The 13,801-nt window shown below is 34.5% G+C and overlaps 1 protein-coding gene across 1 annotated transcript in view; it reads right to left on the reverse strand.

Moving 5' to 3' along the window:
• The window catches only part of LOC145285884 (tectonin beta-propeller repeat-containing protein 1-like), a 179,256-nt gene that overhangs the window by 28,189 nt on the left and 137,266 nt on the right, over positions 1 to 13,801 (reverse strand). Inside the window, exons 15-17 of the mRNA XM_080134345.1 lie at positions 10,030 to 10,132; positions 5,483 to 5,579; positions 133 to 212 (exon numbers count right to left, since the gene is read on the reverse strand). Of these exons, the coding sequence (XP_079990471.1) occupies positions 133 to 212; positions 5,483 to 5,579; positions 10,030 to 10,132 (280 nt within the window). The remainder of the gene's footprint in view (positions 1 to 132; positions 213 to 5,482; positions 5,580 to 10,029; positions 10,133 to 13,801) is intronic.

The following is a 13,801-nucleotide window of genomic DNA, read 5'->3' on the forward strand; positions in this document are numbered from 1 at the left end:
TGATATTTTTATTTCATCATGACTACATACATCATACAGTTTTTTTGTTTTTTTTAATTTTTGTGTTTTAATATAGAGGGAATTCTGGACAAAAACCAAAGTGTCAAACTTGAGCGAATTCATCATACAAACCTGTGAAAATCTGTGGAGTACTGCCAACCTTCAGGATCTACTCCTCCAGGGACAGAATAATCTATTGCCCAGTCAGCCATCTGTTGAAAAAGAAATAAAACTAATACTTACTAGTTATATATATATAGTTACTAGCTGGCAACCCGGCATTGCCCGGTCGTACAATATGCTTACCCATGATATTTAAATTTACGCAGATTGCCTAGGTATTACTATAGAATTAATCCTCTATTGAATATCATATATGAAGAGGAATAATTTGCTCGGTGAACTAATTCGCAAAAAATTTTTTTAAAATAATAATGATAATGTCGTTCATCAAATTCTATCCGTGTTTGTTTACAATATCACATCAACTGCTATTTGGGCTTGACGATGAAGTGCTCTGGAAAATTTACTTCTGATTAATGTTTAGTTTTAAAACATGCAAATGAAGAAATGATTTGCAGTGATTTTAAATGGTACCTCTTCTTTTATCGTAAATTGAACTCATAAGAAAAAGTTAAAATAAAATGGGAAGGTACATCTGGGCTTAAACAGGGGATCATTTGATTTGTAGTCAAATGCTCTACCACTAAGCTATATTTCCAGATGACAATAAATCTATTTTTTTTTTTTTTAAATAAAACAAATGATTTGCTGAAATTTTATTATCTCCCTTGCCGGTGTGACGTAAAAAATTCCCCTGTAAAATTCTTCTTTTTTATCCATAAAAGAGAAAGTTATTTTTAAGATTGGATTTTTTTCAATTTTTGATACTTATCAGATGAATTTCTGTACAAAACATATCTAAGAACACTGCCAGACATAAATTAGCTATGTGTGAAATTTGAAAAAGATAGGCCAAGCCATTTCGGAAACTATCAAGAAGGAACACAGAAATGAGTTTTATGTGATAGTAGAGATAAGGAATGGATATAATTATAGCCTCGTACATGACATCACTAAATAATTGATAATCTACGACGACATTTTGATAATGATAATCTGTAATATAAATTTCACCTATCTGTTTAAATGTGTGTATGTATGTACATCCACCTAAAACTTTCGACAGAGGCGTCGGATTCCCACGAGATTGGTATCGTTTTGAAGCTCGACCCTTCGGACAACAAATATCGAAAAATTGGCCAAAAACATTAATTCCTTCACCCTCAACTGGGCACTTTTCTACAGGGAGGGGGTCGCTTTTTTCGACGATATTTTTGAAAGTCATCCCCTTTTTTACATTGACTGGCCTTAATTTAAAGCTACGTCACTTCTGTCTTGCCGATGAGTGCAATAGGAAAGACATCATGTTTTTTTTTTCACGTTCTTTTCCTCCTTCGCAGTACGGGTTCAAGCCTGCCTGCCTGCCTACTAGCAATTTTTTTTTTTTGCTCAACACACACCTCCAAACACCCGGGCGACGTCGGGCAACCAGGCTAGTCTATAATGTTTCTGAATTTTGGAAAAGAGGATTGATCATATGTATTATTTAGATTGTTTGGTCAAGGGTGGACCAATCAGGCAGCTCGGCATAACATAGTGAGTAATAAAAGAACTTATCAATAGACAATGAATAAGAATTTATTCTTAACGCAGACAAAGAGAAATAAGATTAGGGTTGGTTTAAATTAGGGTGTGGTGAATGGTGATAGCACAAGGACTGAACAATGGACTAAGGATCAAACAACAGGAACCACACTTGATTGGGGAAGGGGGATCAGTAGGAGGCTTAATCAATTGAAGCCGGAGGTGGACAGTTAGATTTTGGATATGGTTGTGGGCAGTTGGTTGCTTAGAGGTTCCTGAAGAAGATGGGGAGATGAACTGATGGTAAGTGACTGACATGGGCTCGACATAACGTACGTGTTCAACCGACATATGTAAGGCATTCTGTTTTTCATGCGTTTTGTTTTATTTTTCTACTTGTGAAACTGTGCATCCCTGTCGATGGTTGTCAGTGATAAAATGCCAATACGGTCATAAGATAAACAAAAAAAATCCACGGCACATACGTTTGGGGTTGTTGATTTGTCGATGGGGCCACGTGGTGTCACATTGGTTGTTATTCTCACTTTCAGCCAACATAACCTCCGACCTTCTCCCACTATATCTTGACATTGATATATATATTGGTTAATGCTGTAAAGAATTGTTTTTTTTTTTTCAACAAACAATAGTTGTTCAATTCAAAATGTCTAGTGGAAGTGGACATCTTTGTTCAGTCTGAAAAAGACAATGGATACCTCCTGTAAGAGTAACTGCACGTAAAATTGTAAAGCAAGAGTTGCACAATCACCAACCTGAATCGGCACTGCTTGAGTCCAGTGGCAAGAACAAGTCCAGGACGACTGGAAAAAGGCCGAGATAAACGGAGAGCACATGCATATGCTTCTATGAGGGGTGTGCAATAAGTAATGCTCCTGACCCACTTCCCATAGCAGTAGAGCAACGAAACTTGCCACAGTTATTAGTCTTTCTCTACATAGGAACCACCCAGAGTTATGCATTTCTCCCATCGTTTGATGCAGCTCTGGAGACCGTTTTTGTAGAACACCCCAGGTTGGTCCTCAAACCACAATGTGACTTCAGAAATCAAGGTTGCATCATCTGGGAAGAGGTGAAAATCAGAGGGTGCAAGGTCACGAGAGTAGGGAGGATGGGGAAGGATTTCATAACCACACGCCCGTGCTTCTGATCTGGCGACATGCGAGTTGTGGACCGGAGCTTTGTCCTGCAGGGGGAGGGTACCTTTGCTGATCTTGCCTCGCCTCTTGATTTTGATAGCTTCTCTTAATTTCCTAAAAAGTGAAGCATAATAGGCTCCTGTAATTGTGGTATGCTTTGCCAGGAAATCTGTCATCACTACTTCGTCCTGGTCCCAGAAGACTGTGAGCATGACCTTGCCAGCGGAAGGCTGCACCCTTGCCTTCTTTGGAAGTGGTGAGTCCAAGTGCTTCCACTGCATTGACTGGGCCTTTGGTCTCTGGATTATAGTGATGGACCCAGGTTTCATCCTGTGTAATCAGTCTTTTGAAAAACTTTGACTCATCTTCTTGGCACATCTCCAAATTCATCCTCAAGCACTCAACACATTCTCGCTTCTGGAATGGTGTGAGCAACCTGGGAATCCATCTGGCAGACACCTTATGCATATACAAATGGTCATGAATGATAGTTTTCACAGACCCTGTACTAATCTTGACATCTTGGGCTATCTGGCGAATAGTAATGCGCCGATCTTCTAAAATGGCAGCCTTAACTTGATGGACAGATGCCTCATCAATGGCAGAAGGGAGGGGGGCAACCAGGTCTGGGAGCTGTTTCCACAGACTTCTGGCCATGTTTGAATTCACAATGCCAGCATTTTACAAGGTCATATGATGGGACATTATCACCATAAGTTTCTTTCATTTCATCAAAAATCTCCTGTAGTGTGTGTCCTTTCAAATACAAAAACCGGATCACTGCTCGACATTCAACAGGCTCCATGTCACACCTGACTCAGTTCGAACACCTGTAAAACAGAAACCACAATTAGTTCAGAGCTGTAATTTACCACATGACCTGTAGAGATAGAAATCATTGCGCATGCAAAATTTCAGCTAGATCAGACAACTGGAAGTGGGTCAGGGGCATTACTTATTGCACATCCCTCGTATATCCAACATACAGTCTGTTGTCAAGTGGAATTTTAGCATTTGGTCATAAGAATTGTTCAGGTTATCTATCAATGTTAGAAAATCAGAGATAAGCACAAGATGTGTACTCTCAGTATGCAGAGAAAATGTTTCTTTTCCAGAATACCCTCTATATTCAAAAACAAAAATAAAAAAATCTGTATGATATACGTAACTATGACAAAATAAAATATATTCTAAAAAAATCATGTCAATTGATGACGCAGTTTTAGTTTTATAAAGAAAATCATTTTTAAGTGATTAATTAATTAATTAGGCATTACAACATAAATCGCTTAAGCTTTGAATTGTTAAGATTTTTATTGTATTTTTTTTGTAAATAGCAACTAAGAGTCACTTCTTGGATGCTCAAAATTTAATTTAAATTAAAAATAAAACTACTTGATTAATTCATATGATTTTTGGAATACGACATTTTAGTTTCATCATGGGTAATGATATTTTCGTACATCAACAAGATTTTTCTTTATTTTTGTTTTTTAATATTATAGAAATTCTGGTTAAGAAGAATCAAAACGCTTAATGATGCACCCACACACACACACATTGTACCATCAAGTAGTTTTGTTGATGGTGTAAAATTGTTGCACGTGAGTGCAAACACACACACACACACATGGTCGGCAGGCTAAGTAACCGGCTGATGGGTGCAAACCTGTCAAAATTGATATCACTGAAGGTGAATAGGTCAAGTAGTTGACCTTACAGCTGCCAGGGTTAAACATCTGCAAGAGAACAGGTCAATATAAACAAGTGAGACAAAAGAGAAAGGAATCAAAAAGCGACGGTAGCCAAAAGTCGTTGTCACTGTGCTGCGTCGCTGAAATCCGTCCACTGCTGGAAGCGCGCAACACAGAGCAAGAAATAAAAGAGTATTTTATATTTTTCTAACAAATGATTTTGTTGTGAATTCTTTTTCCTTGGCTGAAGAAAAACTGCTATTTGCTCAACCTAGTTACATCACAAAATAATAAAATGAAATTTTCATGGGTTTAGAGTTAGATGCTATCTTTAGCATTTGGTCATAAGAATTGTTCAGGTTATTTGAATAATTCTTAATGTTAAAAAAGCAGAGATAAACACAAGATGTATCCTTTCAGTATGCAGAGAGAATGTGGGTTCTTGTCCAGAACCCCCCCCTTATTTTTGTTCATTTTTCTATCTTTACATAAATTTGTCAGATAAGACTTCTATATATATAAAAGCAAAAATGTGTGTTTGTGTGTGCATTTTTTTTTGTATGTCTGGCAAAAAAAAGACTTTTTCAAAAGTGGGGTGCGCTGGGAGGTCACTAATTCTTACAACTTTTTACATACTTTCTAGATTGTAATATCTCCGATTTATGAAATAAAGTAGTCTTTATCTTTTATTTCAGCGACTTTTCTGTTACAAAATTCGTGCTGTGATTTAATTTCTCTATGGCGTGATATTTGACCTAGAAAACCACATGTTGACGTTCGTATAACCACCTGCTTTTTTAATTCCAACCATTCACACTTCCCTCTCCTCATAGCGTCATGGTAAGTTATCAGGCTATTTGCCTCAAGGCTTTTTGGGTTTAAGTCTACATCCCTACCAAAACTTTTTTTTTTCTTTTATACCTACAAACACCCGGGCACCACCACTAGTATAATAAAAATCCTGAAACAACTTTTTCTACTTACCCAGACCCATTGTCCAGATGGAAGGAGGGTGTTCTCTTTTGTTCGTTTGTATCGTCCTGACCGGTCACTCCAGTCATGACCATCTGCCATGAAGCCCCTGAATAACAACAAAGTGTAAAAAGAAAATTACAAATAACGAAACAAAGTATGCCCCCCCCCCAATAAAAAAACGCTACGATTAGGATATGTACATTGTCCCTAGCACTAGAGGAAGGCAAAGAAATCTGAACAAGGACTTAATGGAGACAGATGAGAATTCAGATGTGGAGAAAGTGTATTTGGATGGCAAGGATATTTAGATTGTTCAGAAGTTCTGTTATCATGATGATATCATGTACAGCTTTTGGTTCAGGGAGAAAAAATTAACTTTACTTCTTATTAGTGGTGGGATGATTAATTGGAATCAGAAATCAGAACTTTTTGGGGTATCGGAAAAATTTGAACCTATTTTCCGATGCTAAAACGATTCCTTAAATTATCTTTTTTTTTTATTTGATTTTGGTTTAAGTAACATCTTACACTGCTTGTAGTAATAATAAAATAGTAAATATTTACCGATTTAAACTTGTAAAACTAAAATCTCTAGATTACCCCCTCACAAGTATGTTTTTATGTTTGAGAAAATATAGGCACATTTAAAGTGTGTTTTTACAGTGATTGGGACAAAATAACACTTTTATAGTTGAATATTTAGAGATTTCAATATATTTTTTTATTACTGGAATTATTTATCACAATATCACTGCACTACAGATTTGAAAGGATTTGAATTCAGCATGATCAGGTTCAAAAGAGAGTCGCAAATCTGATAGGCCCTAAACTGGCATCTAAGCTTCAGCCTCTGTCCCATCAACGAAACGTTGCATCCCTCTGCCTGTTCTACAAATATTTTAATGGTGAATGCTCTGATGAAATGCAAGCACTTGTGCCCCCCACGACGTGAACACCCTCGGCAGACCCGACAAGCTGCAAAATCTCACCCCCACACTGTAGAGATCCCTAGATGTAAAAGATCTTTCTACTCCGGTAGTTTCTTCCCCAGAACTGCTAGACTTTGGAATTCCATTCCAGGCCACTGCTCCCCCAACTGTACTGACATGCAGAAGTTCAAGTGTAACATGAACCAACATCTTGCTGCCCAAATCCCTACATAGTACCCCAGTAGTTGTTTCCCCTGATAGTAGCCCCCTACACCAAAGTGGCAATGTGCCTTGTTCGGGGTGAAAATGTAATAAAAAAAAAAAGATCAATTCTATAACTCATGACAGTATCTATTAGGCTAATTACACACCCACTAAAAATATGGGAGATTTGAAGGAGGAGTGGGCTTGTCCAGATAAGAGTACTACAGAAATCTGCTAGAATATTGAGGATATTCCTGGACTATTGGGGATAATTGAACTAAAAGTTACCACTCACTTTGAATAATAATTATTATTATAATGGAGATTTGGTGTCCATCTCTGATCAAAATTACATAACAAATGAGAATTTATTCTCAAAACTTTATTAATCTCAGTATGGAAAAAAAAAAAAAAAAAAAAAAATCGATGTAATAATTAATAATGAAAAGTTTTGTCTCAATTTTGATTTTTTTTATTTATTAAAATTCCATTATATTAAATGTTCAAAAATTTCATATTAAAAAAATAAAAATCTGTATGATGTATGTACCTGTGATAGAAAGAAAAAAAAAAACAAAAACAAACAACAAAAAAATAAACAATCACATAAAATGATCAAGTAGTTTTATTTTTATAAAGAAAATTATTATTACTTTTTTTTTTTTTTTTAAAACAAATTTGAGTTTTTCCAATGCCCCTATGTTAACAGCTTTCTAAAATCTTGCAAGTTTTTATTTTAAGTTATTTCCCTTGTTTTAAAGATGGTATCACCATATTATCGCTGTTTGTTTAACCACAAAATCTTATTTAAAAATAAAACTACTTCATCAATTTATGTGATTTTTGAAGTACAATATTTTTTCCGTCATGGGTATGTACATCATATAGATTAAAAACTTTTTTTTTTGTTTTTTAATATAGGGGAAATTCTGGACGAGCACCAATTTGACTTATAACCTGGAAATAAAATCAACAAGGGGACTAATACATTTTTAATTGAATAATTAAATAGGAGTTTATGGATTGCTTGATGGCATATTTTAATGGCTATATAAGCTTTGAATAATTATTTTTATTATTATGGAGATTTGATATCCAAATTTTTTTGCCTCCCCATGAGGACATAAAAACAACATCGGTTTTTAATGTGAGGAATGATCCAGATTCCCAAAAAGAAGCAGTCTGGATTGAGACAAGCATAAAAATGCCTCAGTCTAGAAAGATTCACTGATGGCAGAAATGTAGCATCATAATAGATACTATGTAGTGTCGTTTCTTTGTTTCTGGCTACAGGTAGTGTATTTTAGTGATATTAACATCTTTAAAAAAAAAAAAAATGCCAAGAACAGTGTTAACAACTAATATACATGAAAATATAGATAAAAACATGAATGTCGTCACCAGTTAGTAAGTGCTAACTCAACAACGGGATTTTAGAAATGAAATGAGAAAACATGAATTAATGCAATATATATATAACCACTTAATTTACTCACATAAAATTAATATACGAAAGTATAGATTTATGCGTAAACTTTAAGTATTTACTTCAAAAGTGCTCAATAGGTAGGTAGAGCTAGTTAGTAATTTATAAAATATATATGGCGATTAAGCTACACTGAATATTCCGCGTTTTATCCACTCTAGGACTCTTCGCATAAGCCTGAAGGATCCTAGAGAGGATGAAATGCATAATATTCAGTGTAGCTTAATCGCCATATATATTTTATAAATTACCATATATATATATATATATATATATATATATATATATATATATATACTCGGGTTTTTTTATATTCAAAAGTAATGGACTAATGAATTCAACGAGGTTGTTAGATAGTGCTCAATAAAAAGAGCTGATAATACTTGTTTATTGTTATATAAACATGCTCACATCCCGCTGCTACAAATAGCCACTTGTTTCAATCAAACAACAGATATCATCAGGCAGCGACTTGACTATTCAAAAGTTCATTGAACTTTTGAATAGTCAAGTCAAGTTGATTGAAACAAGTGGCTATTTGTAGCAGCGGGATGTGAGCATGTTTATATAACAATAAACAAATATATATATATATATAAATTTTATTGCATTTTCACCCCAAACAAGGCACAGTGTTACTTGGATGTAGGGGGGCTACTATCTGGAACATAATTTTTAGGGGTACTATATAGGTAGTTGAGCAGCAAGATGTCTGTTTACTTTACACTTTAACTTCTGCATGTCAGAAGCAGAAACACTGGAGAGAATTCCAAAGTCTAGCAGTCCTAGGGAAAAAACTATAGTAAAAGGTTTTCTTACATCTAGGGATTTCTATTGTGTAAGAGTCAGATTTTGCTGTTTGTTGGATGTATTCACGTCGAGAGGGTACAAGGGATTGTAGTTTGTCGGAGCATCCATCATTAAAATATTTGTAAAACAGGCAGAGGGATGCAATATTTTATTGATGGGACAGCGGTTGAAACCTAGCTGATAGTGTGGGACCTATTAGATTGGCGACCCTTTTGAGCCCTGTCTAAGAGGGAGAGATTAGTAGCAGATATGCTGGCCCAAATGTGGCATCAATACTCCATACATGGGCGAATGGTGGCCTTATAGAGGTACAGGATACTGTCAGGCGTAAGTAACTTCCTAAATTGTACAAGTGTCGAAAATCTTAATGTGAAGTAGTTTAGGTATCATAAATATTGTTGTGCGTTTATTCTATGTAACATCATTTTATGTTTTATAAAGACTATTAAGAAATGGGTTACTCTGGAAGTAAATTTCTAAAAAATCATCCAACACATGTCACCATGTAAAATGGAGATTAATCGAAACCTGAAGACAAATACATTTATTCACAGTGATAAAACTATGGACCTTATTTATAATTACTTTTTTTATTGAAATTTTTTTTTTTTTTTTTTTTTACAAGGGAGTCATCACTTATCGAGGGCTGAAGGTCACTCAAGGATAAAGGTTAATGAATGTAAGGTGGTAGTTTAGTAAAAAATACAGAATATTTTTTTATGATCTATATACTCGTCATGGAACGAAGATATTATATTCCAAAAATTACATAAATTGATCAAGTATATTTTATTTTTAACTAAGAAAATAAAATTTTATGAAGAAGAAGAAAGATGGAGTCTGGGAGCCTCCATTTTTTTTTTTTTTTTTTAATTCAAGGGCGACAATTCAATTTGACTAAGATTTTGTTTGTATTCAAAATAATTAAAACTTTTTAAAATTTTGATTTTATTTGATAAAAAAAAAGAAAGAAAGAAAAGAGAACTACTTCATCAATTTACATTATTTTTTTAATGTAACATCTTTGTTCTGTGACAAGTACGTACATCATAAAGATTTTTTTTTTTTAAATAAGTATAATGCTAAATAAGTACCAAAACTATAAATTACAAGAAAATGTATCATACCTGCTAGAATAACCATATGGTGGTGTCCATTTTTGATTTTCATAAATAAAAACACTGCGAACATCTGATTGCGGGTGTACTCGCCAGCTAGCATCAGAAACACCTGAAAAAAAATATAATTAATAAATAAAAAATAATTTACCAATCTTGTTGAGCATATCTTATTTTTAATCAATAATCCCATTTTTATAGTTAATGAAAAATTTATATATACATTGAGGCTGGTCAGTACTAAAATAGATAAAAATTTGGTAATTCCAGGTGTTTTATGTGCTTTCTGCTTAGCATGGTATTGTTTTTAGTTGTCTAGCATTTTTCCTTGCCATTGGACTCAAGCAGTACTAATTCAACAGAAGTGTGGTTGGTAATTGTGCAACCCTTGCCTCACAATTACATACACAGCTACCCTTGCAGGGGGTATCCATTATCTCTTGAAACTGAATGAAGGCATCGAATATATATATATATATACATATATATATGTGTGTGTGTGTGTGTGTGTGAATGTAGGTGTTTGCGTTTTAGCCGGTATAGTTTTTAGACTGAACTTTTGCCTCCTGCACCGCCAGCGTCCAGAGGGAGGAACGTCTGTCTTGAACACTGTTTGGCGCAGATTTGGCCTTTTTCAAATTGGCCGGCATGTGAGACTGTCATTGTCTGCATGGGTCACTAGCAAAGCAAAAAGAGGTTAGCACATGAGCTCTCTAAATTCATCCAATTCAAATAATCACTGATATTTCACTTTATGGTGCGTTTCCCCTTTCAAAATATTTATGAGTGCATTTGTGTTTCAGTTTCCACACTGAAGAATGTAGGATTATTTTATGCGGAACATGTGCGCTGAAATAAAATTCTATTTCAGCACCAGTTATACTCGTGTTCTTTGATTTTTGACTAGTTACTGCTGTAATATATAAAAAAATTGATGAAAATAAAAATCGAATAAATTGTATTGATTAATCCAACAAATATTCAAACCTGGAATCCAAATAAAGAATAATTCTTAACCTATGGGTTTTCAAAGTTAGGAATTTCTGTAAATGTAAGAATGTGAGCTGTGGCTAAATTTACAGAGGGAACATTCCTATTGAACACCCGCTCTCTTCCGGAAGGAACTATTGGCCTGAACACTGTTTGGCTGGAAGGGGGCCTTTTTACAATCTGATCAGCTTGCAGGGTACACGTTGTCTCCTTAACAAGGCAGAAGAGGTAAGCACCTTTAATTCAGCCGATAATCTGATATTTCATTTTTATAATGCATCTCATTTATGGAATATTATAAGTGCATTTGTTTTGTTTCACGTTGAGGAATATACAAGGGTTTATGCTGAACACATGCACTAAATAAAATTATATTTCTTCATCAGTCTGACTCCTGCCCTTTGATTTTTTGGCCTCAGTTGCTGCTGTAACAGGCCATTTCGTGAGTTTAAAAAAAGTCGTACCAATTAGCATAAACTTGAAAAAAAAATATAAAATTTTTGTTTGTGAATTTAAAGGCACCTTCAACAGAGTAAAAAAATCAAACAACGAAATTATATTTCATAAGGAAGAATCTGTAATCCAAGGTGTGAATGGATTAGAGTGAAGTCCATAAAGTCAGTAATTGATTAATCCAAAAAACATCATGAAAATATCCAAGACAGTAGAGAATCAATAAATTCTTTGTCATCAAAAATAATTGCTTCCTGGCAAGCAAAAATGAAAAATGCAGCAAAATAGAAAAAGTTAAATAAAACATAAAAAAAAAATCTGAATTCTATTTTGAATAAAATCTTATATAAAAATAAATTGTGAATAAAAGTTATGTTTTTTTATACTTATTTTTTAACTTTTTAAAACTTTTTTTTTTTTTTACATGGGGGTCACCACTTATCAAGGCCCGAAGGCCACTCAGGGATAAGGGTTATTGCGTGTACAGTAATCAATCAGATAGCATTGTAGTAATCATTAGTATTGGGGTTTTGATAGTGTCTTACTTAAGGGGCGGTTTGTCAGGAGTTTGTTTATGTTGGATTTGAAGACGTCCAAGTTGTAGTCAGGTGGGAAACAGGCAAGCGACAGAGAGTTCCACTGGCATGCAGTTCTAAGAAAGAAGCTTTGCTCATGGAATCTACGTTTGGATTTAGGCACAGATAAAGAGTGGGGAAAATTATTGATAGTAGTTTCAGCCAGAGGGGGGTTTCTCGTGAAAGATTGGCAAGGGGGGATGAGGGATTGGAGCTCAGACGAGCACCTGCCATGGAAATAGCGATAAAACAAAGACAGGCTTGCAACGTCTCTTCTGTGGGAGAGAGGTTGCAGGGAAGAGAAAAGGGCATCCCCCACTAAACCACGAAGTTTATTTTCAATCTTGTGTCTTAAAACTTCCTCTTCAGAAATTTTGTAAAAAAAAAAGATGTTTTGGCAAAGCCATTTTGAGGATAATTACTTTTTCCAAAGAGTCAAAAAATGTTTAGTGTCCCTAAACATTTTCAAACTTGAGTGTATTTCACCCCTACCCTGATTTCGCTGGGACCAGTTTAGGGTGATTGAGTGGGAAACTGAGGTGGTGTAGGTATTTTTGCTTTCAATACATATATATGACTACTTCAATTAATCACATAAATATAGGAAGATATAATTTTATGCATGAATTTTCAGTATTTACTTCAACAGTGCTCAATACATAGGTAGAGCTAGGTAGTAAGTTATGAAAATATATATGGCAATTAAGCTATACAGAATATTCCACATTTCATTCTCGTGAGAATTCGTCAGGCTGACGAATTCTCACAAAGATGAAACACAGAATATTCTGTGTAGCTTAATTGCCGTATATATTTTCATAACTTACTACATATATATATTAGCAGGAAAACCCAATGTTGCCTGGGATTGGATGATGATCAATGAATGTTTCATACTTTTATATTTTTGTCTTTGAAATCAGTGAAATCGCCCTTTTTACAACCAAATAAATTGATTGCTCGTTCTCGTTGCGAACCCATCACAGTGTACCGGGAGTCAGCTTCAGATGCCTTCCCACAGAAACTTAGTTCACAATACATTGTAGTCCACATTGCACTGTAGAGAATCTATTGCAGATTTTATAAAATTATTTTCATCTATAATGACTTGTAATTAAAGTTTAAAATGTAAACATCAAGTATCATGCTTTAATTGTGTTTTAAACAGAAACATTCACTTTGAACGCACCTGTCATATCAAAGAACCTACTGTTGATTTTAAATGCCAGGTCTTTTTGTCTGTGTGGTAATAAAGCTTTTCAAATACACTTGTGCTGTTAAGCTGTATAAGGTGTTAACTTTGGTAAAAATCGCCTGTTTTTTTTTTCACTGGATTTTTTTGATTATCAATAATTATTGAAGACATTCTGATACAAAACCTATCTTTCACATCTTTGCTTATAGCATCACCAGGAAGAGATGGAGGCACTTGTACAGTTTAATCAAGACATTAAAAAATGAAAATATTGAAAAAAGGTTATATTGTATTTAGCCGTTTTGGACTGAAGATCTCTGGAAAAAAATAAAAAATTTCACTTAATTTGATCGAGTAGTTTTTTTTGTTTTTTTTACAGCAGAAAAACATGCTTTTATGGTAACACGTTTAAGGTAGGCATCTTGGAATCTTTTGAACACACCAAGGAGAGATAGCTCAGTTTAAAGCGCCGACACTCCCTCCCCTTCTTTAATACAAGCTTTTCTTCCTAAAAATCAAATCTTTTTCTCAATATCATAAATTGTTTTTTCGCTGTAAAAAAAAAAAA

Source organism: Euprymna scolopes, chromosome 10, assembly GCF_053919585.1.
Source record: "Euprymna scolopes isolate OS-2025 chromosome 10, ASM5391958v1, whole genome shotgun sequence".
Taxonomy (NCBI): Eukaryota; Metazoa; Mollusca; class Cephalopoda; order Sepiida; family Sepiolidae; genus Euprymna; species Euprymna scolopes.